The sequence below is a fragment of the Chamaea fasciata genome, unplaced genomic scaffold (assembly GCF_029207755.1).
Source record: "Chamaea fasciata isolate MVZ Bird 193981 ecotype frontalis unplaced genomic scaffold, bChaFas1.0.hap1 SCAF_12, whole genome shotgun sequence".
Lineage (NCBI taxonomy): Eukaryota > Metazoa > Chordata > Aves > Passeriformes > Sylviidae > Chamaea > Chamaea fasciata.
Window position 1 is genome coordinate 22,092,460 of NW_027094097.1, and position 25,941 is coordinate 22,118,400.

General features: G+C 47.7%; 2 protein-coding genes across 2 annotated transcripts in view; both read left to right on the top strand.

Moving 5' to 3' along the window:
* The first annotated feature begins 4,131 nt into the window (after nt 1–4,131).
* LOC136296112 (hypoxanthine-guanine phosphoribosyltransferase-like) lies at nt 4,132–9,314 on the top strand. The gene is made up of 8 exons (XM_066194944.1): nt 4,132–4,484; nt 4,909–5,092; nt 5,434–5,496; nt 6,035–6,052; nt 6,249–6,331; nt 7,411–7,457; nt 8,138–8,214; nt 9,128–9,314. The coding sequence occupies exons 1-8, from the start codon at nt 4,132–4,134 to the stop codon at nt 9,173–9,175; spliced, it is 873 nt and encodes a 290-aa protein (XP_066051041.1). The 3' UTR covers nt 9,176–9,314.
* Nucleotides 9,287–25,941, top strand: part of LOC136295678 (hydrocephalus-inducing protein homolog) — a 74,108-nt gene continuing 57,453 nt past the window's right edge. The window contains exons 1-7 of the mRNA XM_066194260.1: nt 9,287–9,594; nt 11,514–11,628; nt 14,848–14,967; nt 16,992–17,126; nt 18,550–18,749; nt 22,096–22,217; nt 23,518–23,722. Of these exons, the coding sequence (XP_066050357.1) occupies nt 9,287–9,594; nt 11,514–11,628; nt 14,848–14,967; nt 16,992–17,126; nt 18,550–18,749; nt 22,096–22,217; nt 23,518–23,722 (1,205 nt within the window). The remainder of the gene's footprint in view (nt 9,595–11,513; nt 11,629–14,847; nt 14,968–16,991; nt 17,127–18,549; nt 18,750–22,095; nt 22,218–23,517; nt 23,723–25,941) is intronic.

A 25,941-nucleotide genomic window follows, 5' to 3' on the forward strand; every position in this document is an offset into this window, starting at 1 on the left:
GATTTGCTTCTTTACCTTTACACCAGCACGGGAAGGTCCTTTTCAGGTACTTTTAACAACTGAAACAGTGTTCAGGACTGCAGAACAGGAGTGGTCTCACACCTCTCAAGTCAAAGGACCAGTAGAAGCTCCTCTCCAAACTTGGACAGTGGTACAAGGAAGTGACCCTTTAAAGTTAATCTTCAAAAGATGATTTCATAGTAAACAGTCAAGGGCAAGACCGGACTGACCTCTGTGTTTGCCACCAGAGAGACTTTTGCTGCAATCCCTTGGGTGTTGAGCATTGGGAATATAAGTCATACCAGACCTTGACAAAAGAAAAATAGGAAATTACGTTCTAAGACTCTGGAAATTGCTGGATGGAGTGTCACGGCTTCTGCACTTCACCTCTATGTCCCCACAGCGTGCTGTTCTAGTGCACAGAACTTAGGAAGCGGGTATGGACACCGAGGAAGGCAATCTTTGTTGCCACAGTTCCGATCTGAGGTTTGCTTCATCCAAGCATCCGTGGAACTGATGGGAGGCACTGCACACAAGTCCATCTACAACTTACTTCTCTTGAGCTGGAGGAACTATGGACAGCAACGTGAACTGACAACTCAGGAACTTTTAAATAGATTGAATTTAACACTGACCTAATAAAAGACTGATTAATCTTATTTATAACTACTTTGCAAAAGGAGTCAGTTTATGCTGAGCGGACCGGATGAGTAAATCAAGGGCTTTGGCAAAAAAGGATAATAAAAGGAAAGGGTGGATTGTGAGAGATGAGATGATATTTTGCTGAAGCCAAAAGGTAATTACATTAAAGAATGAAAGTTGTTGGTTCTGTGTGTTGTTGTTTGGATTGTTTGGATTTGTTCTGGAGTGTTGCTGTGAGCTGGAAGAGGGGTGGGGTTGAAGAAGTGATTAAAAAGCAGGTAGGATGAGAAGGGAGGGGACCGTAAATTGGCAGATGACACCAAGCTGGGAGTGTATGTCGATCTGCTGGAGGATAGGAGGGCTCTTCAGAGGGACCTGGACAGGCTGGATGGATGGGCAGAGTCCAATGACATGAAGTTTAACGAGTCCAAGTGCCAAGTCCTGCACGTTTGCCACATCAACCCCCTGCAGCGCTACAGACTGGGGACACCGTGACTGGACAGTGCCCAGGCAGAAAGGGACCTGGGGGTGCTGGTGACAGCAGCTGAACATGAGCCAGCAGTGTGCCCAGGTGGCCAGGAAGGCCAATGGCTCCTGGCCTGGATCAGGAATGGTGTGGCCAGCAGGAGCAGGGAGGTCATTCTTCCCCTGTACCTGGCACTGGTGAGGCCACGCCTTGAGTGCTGTGTCCAGTTCCGGGCCCTCAGTTTAGGAAGGACAACGAGACACTTGAACACATCCAAAGGAGGCAACAAGGCTGAAGAGGGGCTTGGAACACCAACCCTGTGAGGAGCAGCTGAGGGAGCTGGGGTTGTTTAGCCCGGAGAAAAGGAGACTCAGGGGTGACCTTCTCACTCCCTACAACTCCCTGAAAGGTGGCTGTAGTCAGGTAGGGGTCAGTCTCTTCTCCCAGACAACAACTGACAGAACAAGAGGACACAGCCTTAAGCTGTGCCAGGGGAAGTTTAGGTCAGATGTTACAAAAAAATTCTTCACTGAAAGAGTGACTGCACGCTGGAGTCATCTGCCCAGGGAGGTGGTGGAGTCACCAACCCTGGACGTGTTTGAAAAAGACTGGACGTGGCACTCATGCCACGGTTTGGTTGATAAGGTGCTCTTAGGTCATAGGTTAGACTAGATGATCTGACAGGTCTTTCCCAAACTAATTAATTCTGTGATTCCGTGAAAAGTTGGCAGTCAGGAGAGAAGGGAAGTTTCTAAGTACCCATCCAATGGGAAAGGGGACAGGGACTGCTCCAGCCAAGAAAGCGTATCAAAAAAGCCATTTTCTCGGAGGGTGTGCGTGCTCGTCTCTCGGGGAAGGGAGGTACGCACCTGGCTCAGCTGAATCGTTACTAATAAAGAGTTTTATTTCGACGATTTGTCCCCATTGAGTTGTATCTAAAAAGTAGCGCGTTTCTAACCCCACGGCGATGGAATAAGGTAATCTTGAAGGTCCCTTCCATGTTCTGTGATTTTGTGACTGGGCGTGAATGCAGCACCCTCACGGGCCTTCTCCCACTGGGAGCTGCTCTGGAATTTGAGTGGAGCTTTGCAAACAGTATTTCTCTGCAAAGCGCTCTGGAAAATTTTACAGGGCAGATTACTTATCATCTGCCCAGCCAGAAGCTATTGCAAGTGGCAAACTTCACAGAAATTTCCTTGCGGTCAAAAAATAGTCAGGAGCCAGTGCAAGGACCCACTGTCTTTACTGACGGCTCGGGACGGACCGGAAAGGCCGTTGTCACTTGGAAGGATGGATCTGGGTGGCAGGTTCTGGAAGGTCATGAAGATGGATCATCCCAGTTGGTTGAATTGAGGGCTGCCGTCATGGCATTTCAAAAGTTTTCCTGGCAACCTTTCAATTTGGTCACGGATTCCGCTTATGTGGCCGACATGGCACAGCGTTTGGGCCATTCGATTTTGAAGGAGGTTAGCAATGCTGATCTGTTTCGTTGGCTGAAGGCCCTGTGGTGTGCCATTCAGGCCCGGCTTCATCCATTCTACGTTCTGCGTGTTAGAAGCCATACCAATCTGCCAGGATTTATCGCGGAAGGTAATGCGAGGGCTGACAAGTTGGCTAACCCTGCACGGGTAGCACCTCAGCCTGATACACTCGCACAGGCCAAGGCATCACATGGGTTTTTTCATCAGAACGCACATACCTTACAAAAGCAGTTTCAGTTGACGCCAGCGGAGGCTCACGACATTGTCGAATCATGCGACGACTGTCATGCACTGGCTGTGCCTTTACCGGCAGGGCTAAACCCCAGAGGCCTTAGGGCCTTAGAGCTTTGGCAGTCGGATGTTACCCAAGTTGCCGAGTTTGGCCGGTTCAAGTATGTGCATGTCACTGTTGATACTTTCTCCTCTGCAATGTGGGCTTCTGCTCACACGGGAGAAAAGACCCGCGATGTCATTGCCCGCTGGAGGCAGGCCTTTGCCGTTTTAGGCATACCTTCTGCTGTGAAGACCAACAGTGGTCCTGCTTATGCCTCGCAGAAGGTGCGGCAGTTCCTGCAGCTATGGGGAGCGTCGCACAAGTTCGGTATCCCTCATTCTCCGAGTGGGCAAGCAATTGTAGAACGCGCTCATGGTACTCTGAAGCGGGTTCTTCCAAAACAAAAACGGTTAATGCAGGGTGAGACCCCGCACAGTCGGCTGGCAAAGGCTTTGTACACTATCAATCACCTTACGGTGCCACAGAATTCTAACAACCCTATTATGGTGAACCATCACCTCTCGTTGCAGGCATCGGACGGGACGCATCAGCCTCGGGCGAAAGTTTGGGTGCGACATTTAGTCACTAAGCAGTGGGAAGGTCCCTATGGCCCTATCGCTTCGGGGCGTGGGTATGCGTGTGTACCCACAGATACTGGAGTACGCTGGGTACCTACGAAGTGTGTTCGTCCGGACCTGCGACCTCAAAGGCAGAATCCGACCGACAGGCAAGCCGGACACGGTGACCAAAATGAAAGACAGCAAGTGGATGAACCATTGAGTGATGACTCCGATACAGACGATGCGAGTGTTCACTCTGATGGTCCTTCCAAAGGCAGAGACTGAACATTGTACATTTTTCTTTTCCTTTTTCTAACACAAAAAGGGTGAGATGTCGCCCTGATTTTCAGCCTTCTGATGACTGTTTACATATTTCTAGTGGAGTTTCTCACGGATGTAACATAAACAAGTAGATTGTTTTCACATACCAATATGTGATGGACTTCTGAGATGACCATTGGGGTCAGAGGGGTGTCCCCTTTGTCCTCCAATCCTGGACAAATCTCCAAATCCTATTTAAACCCAAAAACGACAATAAACGGCCCTTTTTTCTTTGCTCACTTCAACCTGTCGGGTGAGTGTGGTTCTTTCGTGTCCCTACTGGCGACAGTCTACCACACGAGCAAGCTACTGAGCTCTGCAAGAAGGGCAAATGGAGCAAGAGGGGAGGTTGTTACTGTTTTGGGTGGCTTTTTTAATGAGTTGACCATGGCCAAGAATTTATTTCATAATGACTGGGGCAAAGTATTTGTTATCCATTCACAACTCAGCCACCAGCTCCTGAGTTATCAGATTGTGAATTGTTCTAGTAGAAAGATTAAAAATTCTCAGAAATGTTTTTATTTTGACATAATATTGGGGAGGAGGATTTTTTTCTTCGCGCTATCAGAGACTGAAAGCTTTTTCTTGTATGGCTTTGTTGCTGGTTTTAGACTACTTGAATTTTCTTTGCAGATAAGAGATGAGGAAAGTGGCTACAACAAAAATCTGTTTTGCATTCCTAAGCATTACGAAGAAGATTTAGAGAGAGTCTTCATTCCTCATGGTCTCATCCTGGACAGGTATGAGGGTAAACAGAAAAGAATAGGGACAGTGGTGCCAATTTTTGTCTCTCCAAAAGAAAAGACTGAGGTCCTGCCCTGTGCAGCCCATGAGAAACATGGAAACCCTGCAGCCCCAACCCTTCTGTCCTAAAGTCTAGTACGAGAGGGGGTTTATGGAGAGGATTCCTCTACAAGCCCAGTTAACCTTCCATGTTCCCTCAAAGATCTTTAAGCCCACCTATCCTGCAATATTGAGGTTTGTGGATTAAATCAGCTTGTGCTGTGCAAATACATAACTAACTTTCCTACGACATTCTGTGGTCACACTCTGCTAGTTATAGAAACCTAACAGCAAGATCAGAATTTTTACTTGAACATTGCTTAATATATGGACAAACAACTATAATATACCGAACACTTTTTTTTTTTTTTTTCCTCACAGGACAGAACGTTTGGCTAGAGATATCCTGCAAGACATGGGAAGTCACCACATTGTTGCACTCTGTGTCCTTAAAGGAGGCTACAAATTCTTTGCTGATTTGCTGGATCATATAAAAGCACTAAATCAAAATGGTGACAAGTCTGTGCCTGTTACCGTGGATTTTGTCAGAATAAAAAGCTACTGTGTAAGCAGCTTTCTTTTCTTTGGAAAATTGATTCTCTCCATAGACTGGCATTCTAAATAGTGGTACTTCACATGAGAACCCCACAAAAATTGAGTTCATGTATACATTCTGTTCAAATTACCTACTAAAAAGGAACTGATTTACTGATCTGCCCCAAAGGGCGGAGATTATACCTTCACTGGAATAAACGTAGAGCAGAACACTCAACATGACGAAGGCAGGGGCAGATCTCAAACTCCCTCCTCTTGCAAAATAGCAAGAGCAGCACACCTTTCAAACAAATACAGGATAACACTGTTGGGCATGTTTATGTGACTTCCATCTCTTCTTTGTCCTTCTAGAATGATTCACCTGCAGAAAAAATCAGTTTTGTTGGAGAGGAACTGTCTACACTAAATGGGAAGGTATGAATTAGTATCTTTGTCTTTTAAAGGGAAACAACTGTTCTTGTGTATTTTCCAGGAAATCCATCTTTATTAATATTTTGGTACTGCATACTTCCAGCCACCTAACACTGATTTAAAATGCTGGGCGTTGAAACAGTGAATAATTCCCACTGATCTCAATGGAAACTTGAAGTGATCAGTAATGAGTGCTCCCAAGATCCTAGTCCCCATTTCATCCCAGAACCCCCAGGAAGGAACCATGCTGAATTGACTCGTTCCGTGTGGCTCTACAATACTAGTGCTATACATAGAGCGATATCTAGACCTGACATAGGTGCCTTTATCACCATATTTAAAGCTTTCATAAATACAGAAATTTCGACTCTTCAGAAATCACCAGAGTCAAGTCAGTAGTTCAAATGTCGACCTCCTTTGAAAACCAGTGCAACTTCCTTGTAACTGAGGGTTTTAGTGTGCTTTTTTTGGCTGTAGAATTTGCTGGAAATTGCCATTTAAATCTTTTCTTTCCCTTCTTTTCCTATATAATATCTTCCAGAATGTGTTAGTCGTAGAGGTAAGTAATGACTGAAGGAGGGGTGGAATGATATGGATTTTTTTCCTCCCTTCTTTTCAAATTAATACATATTACATATAACATAATAATTAATTATGCTACTGTGCTGCCGGGTTGGTATACTCTAATTTAGTCTACTGACAGTCTGGTTTTCCTTTCAAACTTGAAGGATAATTTATTTTTTTATCTCTTTCAGGACATTATTGAGACTGGTAGAACAATGAAAGCACTGGTGTCAAAAATAAAAGACAAGAAACCCAGGATGGTTAAAGTTGTAAGGTACAAGGATATAGCTACTAACTGACATATTCAAATCATTTGGGTGAATCGTCAGTGTATGCTGACAGGTGCTTGTTTGGCTTGAAGTTTGGGGTGAAAGGAAATAAATGCAGGAAGTAATCCTCATCCAGCTGCTGAAATATTAAGTGTTTCTTAAAGAGACTGGGAAATTTACCCGTGCACTACCATCTTCACTGCTCAAATGAATAAAATAAGGTTTTATGGCTCTTTCTGTGTAGTCCATAAAGTCTCATGGATTCCCTGTTTCTTATTTTATGTTTGAAGGAAATTCATCTCTTTCCATAGGTTTTCTAACACCACCTCAGTTGCCTCAATACTAGAATGACAACACTCAGAATCTTTGTTAATATTCTCAACCGTAGAAGTTACCAGAATCTAAGAGTCTGTCAGCACTTGGAAGATGACTTCAAGTAGCATTCTAAATCTGCTTTTGGTAGATCTCTAAAAGGAAATTTTGTGGAATATCCCTGTGCCTGTCAAGTAACCACAATGCTTTATTAAAACAGTTGCTTTATGCACCAGTTATTCACACAGTCCTTCTAGTGACTGTCCAGGAGGTTCTCAGTTTCTTCTGAAGTGCACAGGCAAACCAAGAATAGATAGGATTTTGCAGAAGACATTGTCCTTTCCTCCCTCCCTCCCTCCCTCCCTCCCTCCCTCCCTCCCTCCCTCCCTCCCTCCCTCCCTCCCTCCCTCCCTCCCTCCCTCCCTCCCTCCCTCCCTCCCCACTAAAATTGCTACCAGCCACTTGGACATGCTTCCCCCTCTGTGCTATTCTAGTGTCCTGAGGCATTGCTACATGGAAGGGCAATGATCCGAGACACAGGATCGAAGGGAACTGAATACAAAGTAGAGCCACTTGAACACGGAGAATGAACCTAGATCAGAGCCTTTGCTTCTCCCTCCACTATGAGGCTGACCACTGCTTTTTCTGTGCAATACTCTCACTGTTTGAAGTGCATGATTTTAGAAGCTTATGGGGAGGTGTGGGAGAAGGAAGTTTACAGCTTAGAGTAAGACATAATTTAAAAACCAACTGTCTCTGCTCTGCCTTACAGCCTGCTCATTAAAAGGACATGTCAGAGTCCAGGTTACAGACCAGACTGTAAGTATGGTGTTTTTCTGGTACTTTTTTTCTGTATTTTCCAAAACACAGTCTTACAGTTTCACTTCAGGCAGCACATCTGATGACTGGCACATAAGTTTCACGAAGGCCAAGAGAAATGGGGAAAAACTACACAAAACTTGTGAAGCAATGACCAGCTATGCCATCCCGAGACCTCATGACCACATTTTTTCCCTGCTTGGCCTGAGTGCAGGTTTAGCTATTTGATACACAAATTGAACTATTTGATAGTAGAAACAGAATCAAACCTTAACTGCTTTGCTTTGCTTTGCTTTGACCCTAGAGGACATTTGTTTTGACTCTGCATTATTAAATTTGCCTTGTTTCCAAACTGGAAAGTCCTACTGAATCACATTTCATCTACTTTCACTCAAGTGAAATCTCATTCCTTGTCTCCTCTCCCAGGACTAACTCATAACTAGGTTTTAAACAATTATTTTATTAATAAAAATCATTCTCTTAATACCTTAATTATAAACTGACTGATGGGAATGGTTTAGATTCTAACCTGTGTCATCAATTTACAGCTCAGATTCTTAAGGAAGCGCCCCGAAAGAGATGATGCCAATTACTCTTTGCTCAAGTATGTGTCGAATACAAACTCTGCACTTAAAAGCTACTTACACCACAGATATAAAAAGAACTGTGTTTTCTTACAGATGTAGGCTTTGAAATTCCAGATAAATTTGTGGTTGGATATGCTCTTGACTATAATGAATACTTCAGAGATCTAAATGTAAGTACATGCACATGACTCCACCGCCAGCTATCAGGCACCTACCCACCACGGGTACCCAGCAAAAATATTTGTTTCTACTGAGAGCTTCTCAACAATTAAAAACCCTTCAATTCCAGCTAGAAACTTCCATTAAAAGAGCAAAGCCATTTTTAAGGTGCCGGGTTGGTAATGCAATGGAGGTGCATAAGAAATGTCTGGCTTCACCTTTTTATAATTCTAGTCCACAAGTCTCATGGCTCAGCCATGCTGCAGGACCTTCTGAACCCCCAGGATAGTGAACAGCATGCAGTCTGCAGCCCCAGCTGAAAATAAAACAACTTGTAATTTGACTTGAATTGGAAATTTGTCTGCCTTTGTTCAATCCTATGTTGCTCTTCTATCACCGAGTCTTTGAAGCGGCTGGTCAGGGACTCCGTGCGAAGGTTTTCCATACACCTTTGGATAACGTGTCTGGAAGATCTCTCTTCCCTTATTCCTTTAGAGCTTCCTTAGGCTGTACAGAGTAGTAGACTTGGAAACACCGTAAACTAATAGGGTTGATCTTTTCTTCCCTCCTTTGTTTTCAAAAGTACTCTCTTAATTCCGGGTAACTCGGAAAGTTTTTCACTTCTAAGTCTTTTTACTAAGACAAACCAGTTCTGCTGAAGACACAAACAATCTGTGCTATTGTTCAGCAGCATGAAGTAGTGTGCAGTAATTTAACAAACCGAAGTTCTTTCAAATATATAAACCTATATATTACAGATAAGCTTGGAAAGAATATTAAAACCTCGAGTTTACTGCAAGTAGGGAACTTGCAACAATTACGGTTCTAGTGTGTTTTTATTACAATGCTGGGAATACAGCTGAAAATCAGTCTCGCACGTCATTCGAAGATAGAGGTTGATAAATATTGTACTTCTTCTTTTAGCACATCTGTATTCTGAAAGAGAAGGCCAAAGAGAAATACAGGATGTGATAACGTCAGTCTTCTGGAGCACTAATTCCTGGCTGCTGCTTAGGTGCTAAACCATTACACCAGGAAATCACTTCCGCTGCTTGCGTGTCCCTACGAAGAACGAGAAGCCAAATGTTAGCGCCCAGGACCTGCAGCTCTCCGATTCCCACTTGCACTCTGCGCTGCACACGGACTGTTGAGTTCCCGCGTTTTTCCCGCTGTGAGGGAGCAGCTCGGAGCTGGCTGCGAGCCTCTGGCGCCGCGCCCGTCCCGTTCCGGGCCCCGGGGCGGATTCCTGCCGCTCCTGCCGGGGCCCGAGGGGGAACCGAGGAAGGCTGCAGCAGGCGGGGGCCGAGGCGGGAACGAGGTCCGCCCGGCGCCCCTTTTCGGCCCGGCGCGGCCGTCACAATCGTCGCCGCGGTTGCCCGGGAGCCGCGAAGGTAACCACGGCTGTGGCCGCCGTGCGCCCTCAGTTGCCTCACGGCGCGCTCCGCACTGGGCGCTGCAGCCTGGGCGCCTGCGGGCGGCTTCACTGGGCGATTTGCCGGGTGAATTGTCGGCGGAACATTGGTTTCTGCGAGCGAGTCCTGAACTCGCGGGGACTCTGTCTCTGCGAGCGAGTCCTGAACTCGCGGGGACTCTGTCTCTGCGAGCGAGTCCTGAATTGCCTTTGAAGGTAAAGACTGACTAAAGTTGAGGTTTTTGGTTTTGTCGCATCTGTGCTCTGAAAAAGAATGCCAAAGGGAAATACAGGATGTGATAATGCCAGTCTTCTGGTGTAGCAGTTCGGTGGCACGTACAGCCGAGTGGGTGAACAATATATGGTGCAATGATTGTGCTCTCTTTTTACTGAAGAAATGCAACATCTCCTAAATACACTAGTCTATACATTTTTTCCTGTAGTGATTACTTAAACTGCTTAAAGGTGAATGAGTTCTGTTCAAGTTTCAGTGGATTGTTATGATCTGGTTGTTAACATTATTAGGAAAATGCATCTGAATTCAGGTGCAAACGAGACCATATGCCAAAATCAATAGTCTGGATTTAATGTAACAGCAAATGTGAGGAAGAGAGAGAGAAAGAAATAGAAAAGGGGAGGAGGGGGGTTGGGGAGAGGGACAGAAAGAGAGTGACAGAGACTGATTAAGGTGGAAAATATCACCATTCCATGGAACCCATCGGCATACCATTAAATCCTCTTCTAGTCTTCTCTGTGCTGAGGTGTGACAAAACATAAGAGTCCAATGGATTCGTACAGATTTGGGCAAGGTGGGACTGCCCAGGTACCTCCCTGGGGCAGGGCAAGTTTGACTCTGTCTCTTGCTACTTTCAACTCATATAAAACCTTTAGCAGCAGCATATCCTTGGAGTCTGCCATGAATTGGGTTCTGGATTTTCAGGTCTGTTACTTTGCATCCCGTGCAGTCACCTGGTGCAAGGCCTCAGGCGTGGGTCTGGGGGCACTTTGGAGGTCTTTGATGGGTTGTGACACCCCCTCAGCTGCCCCTCACGGCAATGTCCCTTGGATGTGGCCTTCTGGGAGTGGGGGTTTTAGAGCTGAGCCCGTTTGTGTGAGGGAGGATGGGTGTCCACTGCCTCTGAGCAGAGGTTACACCACACCCCCAAAATTTCCTCCTTCCCTCTCTGTTGATGGGAGGTTTGTGTGCAAGCCTGGCCTCAGCAGATGAGTCTGTGGCTATGACTTCCCCAGACAGAGCTGATTTTCAGGACAGCTGCTGGGTTTGGTTTTGTTGTGGATACATGTTTCTCCCTGAGCCTTGTTTACTCCTCCCCAGACCTGAGGTAGTGGGACAATAGTGTCACCTTTATCTTGTCTCAGTTTCCCTTAGGTGGCTTAACTCACAGTCCAAAGTTCCACTCAGGAAGCATTTTCAAGCAAGGGTGGGCTTTGGTGCTCGCAGCTTCTTTATACAGCTTTGTCACAAAGGGCAAAAATTCCTTTATGACACTATTTCAGCCATTAGCCATGACATTCCAGTCTCTCACAAGTCCTGTGAGGAGCAGCTGAGAGAGCAGGGGTTCTTCAGCCTAAAGAAGAGGAGGTCCACTTGAGCTGTTTTTAAGTAATATTTAAGCTACAGCTTTGTTCTATCTATCATTAATGTTCAGATTCTTGGCTCCAGGTTTCAGTATGATCCATCTTTGAAGTGCACAACATAGCCATATAGTCCTCAAATACAGTCCCACTAGAGGTCTAACAATACTAGCTACTTGTGCCAAACAAGCACTTAGCTACCTTTAAGTAATGTAAAATTTTTAGCACCAGTATATCCCTTGAGTCTGCCATGAATTGGGGTATGCATTTTCAGACTTTCATTGTTGCTCCTTCCAGGTGAAGCATTGTCGCTTATCTACGACATCCTCCCTTCAAAATGGCTTCTGGATTCTCGAAGAAGACACCACCACCACCACCACCTCGTTCTTTGTTAAGAGAAAAACTGGCGTCTGTTAAAGTGAGTACCCACTGGGGCTGTGCTAAGGCTGGAAACTCCCCTGGTGTCCCTCCTCTCCCTGCCCTGCCCGTTGTCCAGCAGCACTGTCCAGCTGCAGACCCCGTCCCCACCTCTCTGTGCCGTGCTCCTCTTGGTGGGGCTGTCCTGGTGCAGTAGGGAACACCGTGTGTTGCTTCAGGGACAGTCCAGCTTGCCTGGCTCTGCCACCGCAGCCAAGTTAAACCTCTGTGAAGCTGAAGCCCTGAGCACCTGCTCCTTTCCCTCCCCTTGGTCACAGTCATTCCTTCTGTCAGGTGGACACTCACCAGTGCTGCTCTGACCAGCCTGCCCTTGGGCATGTGGGGGGGAAGCTCAAACTCTGCCCAAAGCCTTGAGAGACGCGGCTGGTCCCAGCCTGAAGAGGTTCCAAACCAGCTGTTCCCTCTCCTCTCCTGTGTGGGGCACAGATCCAGCCCTGCAGGCAGCAGAGTCAGGGCCACAAAGGTGCCTTGGCTGTTGGGAGATCACTTGACTGAAGATACCCCACGGCTGAGGCTCTGTCAAGGAGATCCCTCTGTTTTCTTCTGCGGAGGGATCTGTGAGCCCAGACAGAGAAAACCAAAGCCAATTAATGGAGAGAACTAAAACTTGGACACATTCCTGTGCACCTCACTCTTGGTACAACTTTGCTTTCTTGCGTCTCTTGGACTCGCCCAGCAGTGCTATCTCCTTGCTGTGAGTTTTGAGTGTTGTGCAGGAATGGAGTTAGGGGAGTGCTGAGAGCTCCACCCCACTCTCTGAAAAGGTCACTGCCTCAATCCAATAAAACTAAAGAGGAAAAAAATGCCCAAAGAGCAGAAATCCCCAAACAAGTCACATCAAATCATGGAGAAGCTAATGGGACAGAGCCATGGGGTTGGAGTATGTATATTTTATTCTGTGTTATTAATTTACTGATGCTAAGTATTTCAGCAAGTAACTTCCAGGGCTTCCAGGACTGTCCTAGACTATGTGATCACAAATTATTCACCAGTGCCGCTTGTTCAAGAGAAAGCCTATATGAAGAGTGGCATCTCTGAGGCTCTTGCTGCGTTTTTTTTTGCCTTTCAGCTGCTTCCATCTACGTTCCTGAGGGAGAAGGTTCAGGCCAGTACTGGGAGGCGTATTCTGCCCAGCATTAGCCCATTTCAAGTCCTGAGACTGAGTCGTCAAAAGGTAGCCTTTTCCTGCTCTTTTTCTTTCTGTTTGATGTGAAGTTTGAAGAGGATGTGTGCTTGTGACAGGCTCGCCTCCAGCAAAACATCTCAGTGTCCAGGTCCTGTCATTGCAAACTGCTGCTTGTGGTGGACTTGGAGTCCTGATCTGCACCAGGCCAACACAAATAACCTCTGCTGAAGCTGCTGGGCTTTGCTGGAGTGTAGCTGCCATTGCTAAAACAAGGGGGGGAAGGCTGGGGACGCAAAGGCACAAAATTGCCATTTGCCATTCTCCTGCTGAAACAGCCGCCTCTTGCTTAGGTGCGGTCACCATCAAATGCTTGGGGTCATAGGATTCCCTCCACAGTGGCAGCGTTGCCCTTTGAAGGCCGAGGAGCTGCAGTAATTACTTCAGATTTAACAAAACTCATTGCATTCATGCTTTGGGTTGGAACCCTGACGTGGTGTTAGATTTTGCAGGCTGCCAGATGTACAGGGGACTCACCCTGGGCAGAGGGGAATGGATGTGCTTTATCTGGATCCGTGCCTGCTTAGAGGTGTGTTTAAAGCTGCTTTTCTTGCAGGACTGGCTCAGTATAAAGCCCACTCCAAACGGGTAGGTGACCGAGGTGGGCAGTTGAGCAGGAAACTGGCAGCATGAGATGTGTAACAAAGTGGTTAAGGATCGCCCTGGAGAGGGGGGATTGGGAACACCTCAGAGAAGGGCACGACTAAGGGGACAGCGTGCTGCAGCCACTCCCTTGGGCAGAGTGTGCCTCCTGTCAAGTCACGGAGGATTCCTGCTTGTGTCTCTGGAGTGACAGCAGTGTGTCTGGAGAGGGCAGACAAAGCAGGGGAGAGTTTTCTCAAAGCAATGTCTCTGCTCCAGAAGCATTTGTTGCTGTTGTGTCATTCCAGACGTGCTCTCCAATGGTATTAAATAAGATAGCAATAACAGATTACAAGAAAGCACCCATTTAAAAAGGAGATACCAACTTGCTGAGAAAAGAACTGAACGTTATCCTCATTCAGCGATCACCTCATTTGTCTTTTTCCTAACTTCTGTGTTACTTTACTTTTGCCTTTACCTCTGCTAGCAATGCACTAACTTTTAAATACAATTAACGGGGACAAAATCATCCAAGCAAAAGAAAACTGTTTATTAGTAACGATTCAACTGAGCTGGGCGTGTCTCCGTCTCCCCTGGAGACAAACAAAGACACCCTCCAGCAGAATGGCAATCTTTCTATACCCTTTATACCTGCCTGGGGCGGTCCCCGGCCCCTTTCCCGTTGGACGGTACTCAGGAACTTCCATTCTCTCTGACCACCAACTTTTCTGTCCCCTCCCCTCTCATCACCAACTTTTCTGTCCCCTCCCCTCTCCTCCTACTTCCTTTTGGTCAGGTCTTCAACCACGTCCTTCTCCCAGCTCACAGCAGCACGCAACAAACCAACCTGAAAAAATCCAAACCACAAACAACACACAGAACCAACAACTTTCATTCTTTAACTTAATAACCTTTTGACATTGTTCAGCAAAATATCGCCTCATCTCTCACACCTCCTCTGGTACTGTTCTCTTCTTACTGATGTCTAAGTTCTAGATGAAAAAAGATACTTGCAGTTGTGTGGGCCTCAATTTCCCTGTCTCAGAATAACGGACATCCCAAAATTGTTTCCCATGGAGTCTGATGTAAATTTATGGGTTTTACTTACTCCATGAGTCCTCAGTCAGTGCCCCAGAGCTCTGTGACCTCATGGGCACAGGGCAGTCCTCAAGGTAAGTGCTGCCTGGCATTCTGGAGAAGGAAACCCGGAGAAATAGGTGCCAAAAGAGCAGCTTGGCTCGAGCCTGCTCTCTGTGGCCCTGCAGCTCTTGATCAGCTGAGAGCAGAGGTGGGTGAGCTACTGTTTCCCTAGTGTGGCCTGGGCAGAGGTGCTCACCATGAGTCTGTACTTCAGTGGGGATCAGTGTAAGATTCTCCTTCATGAACCTTCCTCCCAGCAGCTGAACGTCTCCCTGCTCTCTCTTGCCTCTCCAGTTGTCATCAACTCCCCGGAAAAAGAGCTCGTTTAGCGTTTCCCCACCAGAGGTGGTATTTCGGAACTTCGTCGTTCATGAGGTCTATGAAATGGTGGTGTCTCTCATGAATAAGGGCGAGGTAAGTGCTGGGACATGGAGCTTTAACACTGTGCTGGAAGAGTGGTGTAATTCCCATAGTGTACAGCAAAGCAAGTTATCTGCTGCAGCACATCCAGAAGAAAATGTCTCAGCATCTTGTTCTGCAAGATGGTGGAAATCTTCCTGTGCTGGGAATTCTCCCCTGATTTTGCCCATGGGCTGACGGTATCTATCCCAAAGGAGTTTCCTTCTTTTGAAAGCTCTGATTGATAGGAATGTTGAGGGTTGTACAGTTCTTACCTGCTCTCATGCTTTGCCTTGAGTCTATACCACATCTTGTGTCTCCTTGGTTAATCTTGGTTCCTGGTAGAAATTTCTGCCTCTCTCAGCCTGTTTGGCTCCCTTTGTGCAGCTCACAGTCAAAGCTCAGGGGCTGAGTCTTCTACGCTTTCTGCTGGAATCACTATCATTAGTGGCATTGGCACGGCAGGAAATGTTCTGAAACAGCCCTGGAATCAGAGTGATGTAGCAGAAGCAGTAGGAGGCCTTTAGGTGCCACTTCAGGCTCCTGCTAAGCTTCATCCAGCTCTGCTCAGGTTTTCCAAAAGCAACATGGTGCTCTGCTTTCCCTTTGGAGAACCACAGCACATCCAAAGCCATGTGCTCCTGTTTGGCAGTTTCCCAAGAGAGTTGAGAGGGAAAAAGTTGAAAAATGTCAGCAGTTGTGTTGGACTGTAAAGGGGAAAACTGAGACCATTTGAATTTCAGTCAGGGAAACATTTTCTTAAATGAGGCTTGTGCCAAGAGTGGGCTAGTGGGAAGAGACAGGAGGGAGTCAAAATCATCTGGTTTAGACTTTTTGAGAGCATTTTGGTGCTCAGGGGTTGATATGTATGTGTTGAAAATGCATGTTTGCTGTGTCTGTGTATCCCAGAGAGCAGAACTTGGCCTGCTGGCTGCAAGCGGGAATGCCCAGCAGCCCAGCTTGCCTGCAGAGGCAGCAAGAACCCCTGGAGAGCCAAGGTTGGCTTTTAATACTGAAACCACACTGTGAGTCAGTGCTGGTCATGTTTTGAAATATTGCCCCCGCAGTCCCCCCCCCCGCAGCAAGCTCTGGAGAGGCTTTGGAGGAATATCTCCGAAGGGACAGGACAAAAGATTTCAAAAGAGGCTCTTACCCCCAGATTATTCCTCAAAGGGGTCCAGGGGCCGAAAGAGAGAGAACAAAGAAATCCAGGGGTCTTATCTAGTCTCCTATTTTGGGAGGGTCCTGGCATTCAGCCAATTAGGTGTGGACATGTAGGGAGGAAATTCTCGAAGGGTCAAAAGGCGAGAGACCATTCCCCTAAAGAATTACAACGTTTCTCCAGGAGGAAAATGCCTTTGAAGCCCACAGTCAGTAGGCACAGCCTGTCTGTGTTTCCATCACTTTTGGGGAGGTGATTGCTGTAATCAGTTGATGATTCTTCCTTGCTGCTTTACTGGCCCTTTAAATTCTCTTTGTCGTCTCCTTTTTTTAGGGATTGCTGTGTTCCTTCTTTTGCTTTTCAGGTTTGCTTTTATTCCCAGTAAGGCCACAGTGTTTGGTCTCCTCTCTTGCTGGTCTGCCTGCATGACTGTATCCCCCAGAACTGCCCTATCCAAAGCTGACCTGCTAGAAAGGAATTTCTTCCTTCCCCCAGGATAATGTGCTGTTATGCTTTCAGGTAGCACAAACCCTCTGTGGAACACTACTGCATAGCTGTGTGCAGGCAGAAGCCAGCAGGTTTTTGGCCCTGTTGAATATGCAGATGATTTGGTTCAGGTGCTCTTGTCTCCATCCTGCTGGTGCTGACCTGCTCGGCCTTTCCTTCCCACCAGGCACTGCCCTACTGCCCCTGGCCAAAATGCTGGAGCCAGACAGAAGGGATTCAAGTTCACCCTTGGGAATTCTGTGCCTGTACCTCCACAGCTGAAAGGGCTTTGGAAAAGGGGTCAAGGAAGGACGTCACCAGGGCATGGGCAGGTCTCCTCTTGTCCTGTTTCCTCAAGTGGCAAAATCATGGTTCCATGTCTTTCCTGCAGAATCTTCAGAGGGTGCAGGTCTCCATGGAGAGCTCACCTTACTTCCAGCTGGCGGGCCCCAGTGATGCATGCCGTGCCGTGCCAGGAGGCGCCGTTACCAATGTGCACGTCCACTTCACCCCTGACGAGAACAAGGTGAGACTGGAGGAGCCAAAACACAGAATTATCTCCAAAGCCATTGTTGTCCCTGCACTCTGGGTACAGCCCATGCTGTGAGCTTGGCTCCAGGCCGTGGGCAGGCAGCCTGCAGCCAGTCCCAGCTTGGCATGTGCTGTCAGGCCCTGCACCCAGGCCTGACAGGCCCTGCTTCCCCTCGCTGCACTTTCCTCTGAGCATTCCCAAGGGAAGAAAGATGCACAGGGAACAGTATGAAAATGATAGAGGGGTGTTGATAGATGTCTGGCCATCTCTAGGTATAGTGGAAGGGGTTTCATTATTCTGCAAAGTACTAGAGGAACAAAGAGGTCAGAGAGCTTTCCTCCTTCCTGACTGGCCACAGCTTCCCTGCCTCACCCGGGGCTGGAGCAAGGACGGTGCTTTTTCACACCCTCTGTTCTCCAGCCTTGGGCTGTGCTGTCCCAGAGCACAGCTGACCATGATACGGCTGCAAGGCCAGGGCAGAGGATGTGCTGTGCCCGTGGGCCCAGCCTGGCACAGGCACACTGAGCTCTAGGTGCCCTTAGTCAGCAGGAGCTTGGTGAGCTGCAGGGGACTTGGACACCTGCCTGAAAGAGCTCGTGTAGGGCAGGTACAGCCTGCAGGCAGGCAGACCTGTGGGCCCAGAGCCGGTGGCAGCGACACTGCTGCGGCTCTGTCTTCATGCCTGTCACTGTGGTTGCTCTGTCAGCTGGCGCCCATTCCACGCCAATTCTGCTTTTGCGTGCAAGTTTGAACACCAGTGCCGAGGCCCTGGCAAGTCTGCTCTCAGCGCTGTGATCTGGAGGCTGGTTCATACAGAGGGGTTTAGGACATGGCATGGAAGGGAGGAAGCCTTGCTGGGAAACAAAGAGAGGCTCTTTCCAACAGCATCCTGCTACCTCTTAGCACTGTTCTTCTCGTGACTTGGTTGGAGAGGCAAAGTTAGAGGGGAGTTCTGAGCAAACAGATATTTCTACACCAGGCCAGAGGTCCAGGATCTCTTTGGGTGCAGCTGTTTTCTCAGTTTCCTTTTGTTGCTTAGATTCAGTTTAACACTTTGTCCTATTCTCAATCAGTGGGAATATAGTAACCTAAGGAGGAATGTCCTGTGTTCCCTAGCTCCATGTTTCTTAGAAGGGACTTAGGAATTATTTAACATCATTAAAATTGAGAGTAAAAATTATGGTGGCCTAGGGCAGTTGTCTGTATGACCCAAGTGACACAAGAGCTTAATGCCACTGAGATAGGTTTTGCAAAGTGCACTGCTGCCTTTAAAATGTGAGATATTAGTAGAACTTATTGTTCATTTGGGGGTGGAATAGGTAAATTGATACCCTTGAAGGGATATAGGAAATGGCTTTTCTTCTGCCATGGAGATGGCACCAAATGACCTGTGCTGAGACAGTTTCTTTTCCTGCAGGTTTATTCCCATGAGCTCGTCTGCGTCAGTGGAGAGGAAAGGATAGTTGTGCCAATTCGGGCCATCCCTGCCCGAGCTATCCTGAACTTCCCCGACGAGCTGGACTTCTCAAAGTGTCCTGTCAAAGGCAGCACCCGCAAGAGTCTGCTGATTGAGAATTCTGGTAGTCTGGCAGCTCATTACCAGCTGAGCACCGAGAGGTGAGGCAGCTCATCTGTCCTTGTGCAAAACACCTTTGGGGGATAACAGAGTTGGGAAAGAACAACAAAAGGAACCAGAGCATGGGAGCTGCTGCCCTGCGTCGCTGGCTGCAAATGGGCAGGATGGATGGCATCTGCTCTTGCTTTCGGTGTTCTTAGCAGGATGCAGCCTTTGAGCTTTCTCCGTCCCAGATTTCCTGGGGGGTGCTGGAACATGTTAGTAGCTGGCTTGCGCCCTCCTGAGCACAAGCAGCTTCTGAAATGGGTACTCACCACTGTCAGATAAACAGACCCATTCTCTGGGAGGACACAGGCACATGGCTTTCCAGTGATCCCTGCATCAGATGCCAAACATGAGCTGTGTTGCAGGCAGCCGGTGCAGTTCCTGTTACTTAAAGCTGATCTGATTTCCCTTGTCAGCTGAGGGCATCAGTCCCCTCTTCTGTTCCGTGATGAACCTTTGAAAGCCAGTTTAAAATTTCAAACACGTGCTTTAAATCTCTGAATAAGGTCGTGCCCCCTTTCATTGAGATCTCTTTTTATATACTCTGAAGTTCCTGTGTTTCTGCTGTTTTTTCATTTTGGTTTGTGTTAAATGTTTGCCAAAAGATCATGAATTCTTCATTGGGAACTTTCATAAATGTCAAGCTCCTCTAATGCCTATCAATACACCACATGCCCATAGGTATATGCACAGGTGTATTAGAAACATGAGACATTTAGTGAATGTGTGAAAAGCAATTGGGCTGCTTTAGAAGATAAAAGAAGGTAGAATAACTTTTTCTAGAGGGGACCTCTGGAAATTGTCTGAGCAAATACACTGCTCAAAGCAAGACCAGTGTCCGGGGATTGCAAGGGGCCGTTGGGAGATCTGGAGTTGTCTTTAGATGCCATACAAGGAAACAAACATACAAATGGACTAGTTAAAAAGCCGAAGAAAACCTATTAAAACCCCTCCATGACCTTATCTTTTCTGCCTGTCGGGTGCAGTAGTGATTCATTGAAAGGGTAGATCTAACAGGATGAGAACTATCTTAAGGAACAGCTCACAATTAACTCACTATATTGCTCTAATCAACCCGTAAAAGGCCAAAATTTATCCTGCCAGCCCCATCTCTTGGCAGTGGTTTTCATTTGGTTATTATAGCGTCAGGGATGTCTCCTTCACAGTCCTTCCTATCTGTGGGCTCAGGGAACAGCTTAGTGATGTTGACTGAAATTCAGAGGAGTTAAGTTTAACTGTAGAGCTTGTGTCCTTGGGTCTTGGGGAGCCAGGTCTATATGAGAGATGACTGCTCCAGCAGGAACAGAGGAGTCTGGTGGGTACAGCCTGGGGTGGGATGTAGGAGATGCAAGGGCTGATTTGCACTCAGTTTTTCAGCCCTGACAACTGAAACTTGGCTGGATCCTCTTCTCCTGGTAATTTGAAAATAAGAAGATATCTTCTTTCTCATGCAACGCCTGAAGTCACTCCCAGGAGTGTTATTCGCATCCTGCCATCTGAGGGCAGGAGTATGTAACATGGGGCAGGAGTGGGAAGGGAAGGGAAGGGAAGGGAAGGGAAGGGAAGGGAAGGGAAGGGAAGGGAAGGGAAGGGAAGGGAAGGGAAGGGAAGGGAAGGGAAGGGAAGGGAAGGGAAGGGAAGGGAAGGGAAGGGAAGGGAAGGGAAGGGAAGGGAAGGGAAGGGAAGGGAAGGGAAGGGAAGGGAAGGGAAGGGAAGGGAAGGGAAGGGAAGGGAAGGGAAGGGAAGGGAAGGGAAGGGAAGGGAAGGGAAGGGAAGGGAAGGGAAGGGAAGGGAAGGGAAGGTAGTGCTGAAGTGTGGCCAGGGACTCCCTTAACTGGCAGCTTCTCTTTCTGGCAAAATTTCTGACAAAATAATAAGAAAAAACTCCTGTGCCTTGCCCACACCAAGCACCGATCCCCCAAGCCCCAGCAGAGACCTGCAGCAGTGCTGGCTCACCCTCGGGGCAGATGTGGGAGCTCGTACAGTAATCGGGCTCCGGGGCTGCTGGGGCCTTGTCTTTCCTCCTCTCTCCCCAAAGTCTCACATCCAGCACATAAACATTGCTGGCCCAAGGCTTCTCCATCAGCCACTAGTGATGTTCTCACTAGTGGTAATGGAGCAGGTCAGGCCCATAACTGCAGCAATAGGTCCTTAGTGAGCAGAACCTGAAGCAAGTTCATCAGCTGTCACTACTGACATGAATGAAATTCAGCTTGCCAGATGTTCTCTATATTTTTGTGTGTGATAAGTTCAGCACCAAACTCCCCAGAACACCCTTTCTGTGGACAGATTGACCACCAGCAAAGCACTGAGGAACTTTTGTTTCCTCGGTGGGGCTGTGGAAGAGCACAAAGCCCAGCAACTTCTGGGCAGAAGCACATTTCACCTGAGCTGTCCCTGAGCATCAAAACACGGAGTCTTGTGTTTGTCAGGCAAGAACTGTTCGCCTGGTGACCAATCCTAATTGCTCCTGTTACATCCAAAGTGCACCAAGACATTTGCGTAATTATTTCCAACACATTGCACAGAGTTTGTCTGGTGAGCCAAGCAAACAGTTACCAGCCTGGATGACAACCCAGGGTCCCAGATTGCACTGCTGGTAAATACACAAAACCCTCCTGTTCTGCCTCCTCGATGTGCTCCTGCTAATGGTGCTTCATAGAGCTGGGATTGGATCCTTCAGATTGTAAATGGCATCCTCCTTTTGGGTCTTGTTTCCATGTCACTGTATTGCTCTAATCTGCATTTGCACTCTTTCAGAGTTTTGATTGCTCCTTTTTGTAGAGCAGCTTTCATTGAAATGCTGATAAAATGTGCTAATTCAGGATCTTTTCAAGGTAAAATAAACCAAAGAGCCACGCTGCAAATTCAACAGTAATTATTCCGTGGTCTTCAAGGGAAAGTTCCTTCTCCCTGTCTGATTCCTAGGCTGTAATCTCACAAGAGAGGTAGTGCCCTAACATTTGCATCTCTTGAGAGGAGGTTTATAGGTAGCAGGAAAAGAGAAATTCCTGAGGCAGTCAGTATCAAGTTATGCATGCAGATAGCTCTTAACTCTCTCTGTGCTTTCCACAAACCATTCTCTGATGGGATTGCTGGCAGTCAGAAGGCTGGATGCCAAGTATGGGGGGGATTAGGTCGTTTTATCCCACAGGATCTTCTGAGGGCTGGATCTCCTCAGAAGTGGGTCAGTAGCTGTTTCTGATCCTGGCTGTTCCGTCTGTCTTGGCTGTAGTTTGTTTGCTCCCTGCTTGCCCAAGTGAGCTGAAGTGACCTGCACTGCAGAAGGAATGTCATGGCCAGATGTCCCCCCAAGTCCTGATCTCTCTCTTTGTGTTGCAGTCCTTTCTCCGTGGTTCCAGCCGAAGGAATTCTGGGCCCTGGTCACACCATGCAGGTGACAGTGGGATTTCACCCGCTGACGAGCGGTGACCATTTCGGGTCCCTGGTGGCGCGCTGCACAGGTGAGTGCTGGGCAACGCACGGGACACAGGACAGTTCTCCACCATCACTCCCTGTTCATCCCCCTCAATTCCCTCTAGATGTACCTTCTCTGTTCCAGCTCTGCCCCAAAGAAAACTGAAGTAGTTGGTGTTTAAATGGTTGATAAAGTGGATCCCCCCTAACAGGGCTAAGATTTTTGGAATTCTGTTTTGCTGGGTGTTGCTGAGTGGAGGAAGGAGGAACCCTGATTCTCCACTACTGTGTGGCTACGCCTGGGTGAAGTTTTATTTTACTCCTGGGCAGTGCTGTATGTGAGCTGCGAGGTCTCCGTCAGACTCTCTCCAATGCAGTGTATTTCTTGCACACCTCTGTCCTGTATGCCGCTTTTCCACTGGCTTGTCACAGACCCTTTTACTATGTTGCCCTCTACGCATCTATGTAGTTTTTGCCTAATAACACCTTCAGGCCCTCAAGTTCCTGTATGGTGACAAATCAAGACAAATTTTTCCTCGTCCCCATTTCCCAGGCCGTTCATGCTGTTGCAAACCTCTCGCATCTCCCATTTGATTTCTAGACTGAGGAATCCCATTCAGTCTTCGTATAGAAGCTGCTCTGTACTTATTAATCTTTCCTTGTCCTTTTTTATTTAATCTGAAATGCTCCATCTTGGTTTTTGAGATCAGAACAATATAAAATATTGCAAGACTGATGGGGCTGTGGGTTTGGACAGGGAGATGACGGTGATGATTTTTATGGTGTTCATTTTGTAGTGGTTTGTCATATTGCAAAGCCAGGCTGGTTGTGTTTCCTCTCCTGTGTCCCCTCCTGCTGTGGGCTGTCACTTCACCTGTTCCTCTGGGTCTCCTTTTTCTGCCCACATGCCCCCAGGCATATTTGCTTGTCAGCAACAAGGGATCCAAGGGATCAGGAGAGGCAGGAGTCTCGTGGGATGCGCAGGGGAGACCTCGGCAAGCCAGGATTGACCAGGGCTCCTCAGTGTCACCTGAAGGACTTTGATGCAGAAATCCCAGTGATCTGAGTGGGTCACCTGAGCACATCTGACAAATCCCACTGTACATACTGTCACCTTGGGGCCAAATCTCTACAAACACTCTCAGAAATAAGGTGGTTAAGGAGGTGGCCAGGACATCCTCACGCCGTACACACAGAGCTGTCAGGACGTGCTAAATGTACTGATCCATGGAACTGCTAATACATTTAAAAGCTATGACACTTTCTTCCGTGACCTGTGGTTTGCTTTGTTCCTTGTGCTTCCATCAGCAACTGAGCTAGCTGAGCAAAGACTCTGCTTTGTTCCAGGTGAAGAAAGTTTCTTCACACTCCTTCGCGCAGAAGCTGCAGATGTCAACATTGGGTTGAGCACATATTCCGTGAAGGTTGAGAAGACTTTCATCACCACAGCAAGCCACACAAGCATGTTCATCAGGAACAGGAGTAACATCACAGCCCACTTCCAGTGGAAGATGTTTCCTACTGAGGAAGCCGACAATGAAGAGAAGAGGAGGTTGGTTTGAAAGATACGTTTCAGTGAGATACATGGCCCAAGACTGAAACTAGTGCATGGCCTCAGGGGGGTGTTGGCGATTTTGAATGGTTTAGGCCAAGTAAACCATCCCTGGCATTAGGGTGCGTGTCCCTGGGCTTCAGGAGCTCAGCACAGCAATCCAGTTCCATTTATACTCCAACCAAGGATGGCATTTTAGGAAGGAAAGGTTGATTGCAATGACTGGATTTCCTCAAGTTCTAATTGGGCTTTTGCCTCCCTAATCTTCTTCCTACATGACCTGGCAACATCCTTCAACGTTTCCTGAGTTGCCAGCCCCTCTTTGCAAAGGCGATACGCCCTCTTTTTTCCCCTTAGTTCCTTCCAAATCTCCTTGCCCATCCAGGCTCGTTGTCTTCCCTGTCAGCTCACCTTTCAGCACACAGGGACAGTCTGTTCCTGTGCCTTCGAGACTTCTTTCTTGTAGTATGTCCATCCTTCCTGGACCCTTTTGTTTGTAAAGGCTGTTTCCCAAGGTCCTCTCCAAAACAGTCTCTTGGACAGGCCGAAGGCTGCCTTCCAGAAGACCAGAGTGGAAGTTTTGTTGATGCCCCTCCTTGTTTCACTGATTGTTGAAAACTCTGTTATTTCACAGTCACTGTACCCCCAGACAGTGGTGAACAGATGAAGTTCATTTAGTTCTTAGGGAATCTCCTGGTGATATCCAGTACCTGGATCCCAGGGAGGCAGCAGGCTTCCCTGTGGAACGGATCCGCTCGATATACAGGGCCCTCATTTCCCCTTAGAAGGGATTCACTTACTACCACTACCCTTCTTTTCTTCGTAATACTTGAGGCTGGGATCTGTCTGGCAGAAAAAGTGCAGCTGTCTCCAGACAGAATTTTCTCTTTTAGTGTCATCTGTCTGAGCCTCTGGATCCAGGGCCTCATACCTATTCTGTCAGGGTGCAGTGATGGGGGTCAGGACAGGATTTCATTACCTCCTCAGCAGAAGCCCATCCCCATTCCCCACTGTCTCCTAGGTCTTCTCCTTCTGCCTGATCACAAGAAGGGCAGGGCTCCTCTGACTCCTGCTGAGCTTCTCTCGGGCTTGGAAGGGTGTAACTCCAGCAGTTTATTTTTGTTTCGCTCTCCCTAATGCTCCTCAGCCTTTCCACTTCTTCCTTACCTTCTGCCACTAGACAGAGCAGATCATTCACCTGCTCACACTGCACGCAGGTGTCTTTCACATTATCCTCTGATATTAACACCAGGCTCAGACCCTCCCTGCAGCCAGGGGCCTGGACAGCTGTGTCCTTCCTGGGGGGTTCTGTTTGAGATAGTACACTCTTGCTGGCGGCAGCAGCAGCAATGACTTTTGATCATTTGTAAACTTGCTGGGGGAAAAAAAAAAAGGCAGAAAGATGAAAGGAAAAAAAAGGCAAGCACCTCAAAACCAACCAAAAGACACAGCCCGCTACACAAGGAGGGTGGGTGGCTGCAGCCTTTCTGCTCGGCCTGCTTGCGTGAACTGCCACGCAAAAATGAAAAAGTGCTGTGCAAACTGCCAGCCCAAACCGCTGTGCCAAAACTGCCGTGCCAAAACTGCCGTGCCAAAAGTGCCATGCCCAAACTGCTGTCCCCAAACTGCTGTGCCCAAACTGCTGTGCCAGAACTGCCACGGCAAGCGCCTGTTTGCTGCGGGCCAGGTCGCTTGCACTCCCCAGAGCCATTTTAAATCACCTGCAAAGGAACAGGAGGTCGACCCTCACCCGCTTGAATGGATGGCAAGAGGGTCCTTTAGTGCCCTGGGCTTCTTGGTTCTCCACTGTTCTCTGTCTACTTACACAGTGTCTGACTTCCATACGAGCTCTGTATGTTAAAAGAAAATCCCATGACCACCTCTGGCTATTTCCCTGGGCTGTTTATTTCCATTTTTTCTTACTTGCCTGCCTCAGCCTGGATCCCAGGTGATCCACTTTCCCCTCAGAAGAAACTGGGTTTTCTTTAAGTAAACTTCAACCTGGTTTTGGTTTTGTGGATTTTTTCCAATTACATTTGTTTTCATGCCAGTTTGTGTCCTAGACTGTCACCAGGACATTTTGTTTTTCCTTACTTCCAGTCTTAGGGATGGTGTTAGCTCTAAGGCCAACTCTCCTGCTGTCAGAGATGCTTTTGAGATCTCAGAGCAGAGAGGACTTTTTTTTATGAGAGGAGCCAGTGCAGGATCCTTTCACTCTC

Bases quoted from the DNA above. Each gene is read 5' to 3' on its own strand.
- LOC136296112 (XM_066194944.1), top strand. From the start codon at position 4,132: ATGGCCAAGAATTTATTTCATAATGACTGGGGCAAAGTATTTGTTATC. The intron at 4,485-4,908 runs GTATGAGGGTAA...TTTTCCTCACAG, and splicing joins CATGGTCTCATCCTGGACAG to GACAGAACGTTTGGCTAGAG. The intron at 6,332-7,410 runs GTACAAGGATAT...TCTGCCTTACAG, and splicing joins AGGATGGTTAAAGTTGTAAG to CCTGCTCATTAAAAGGACAT.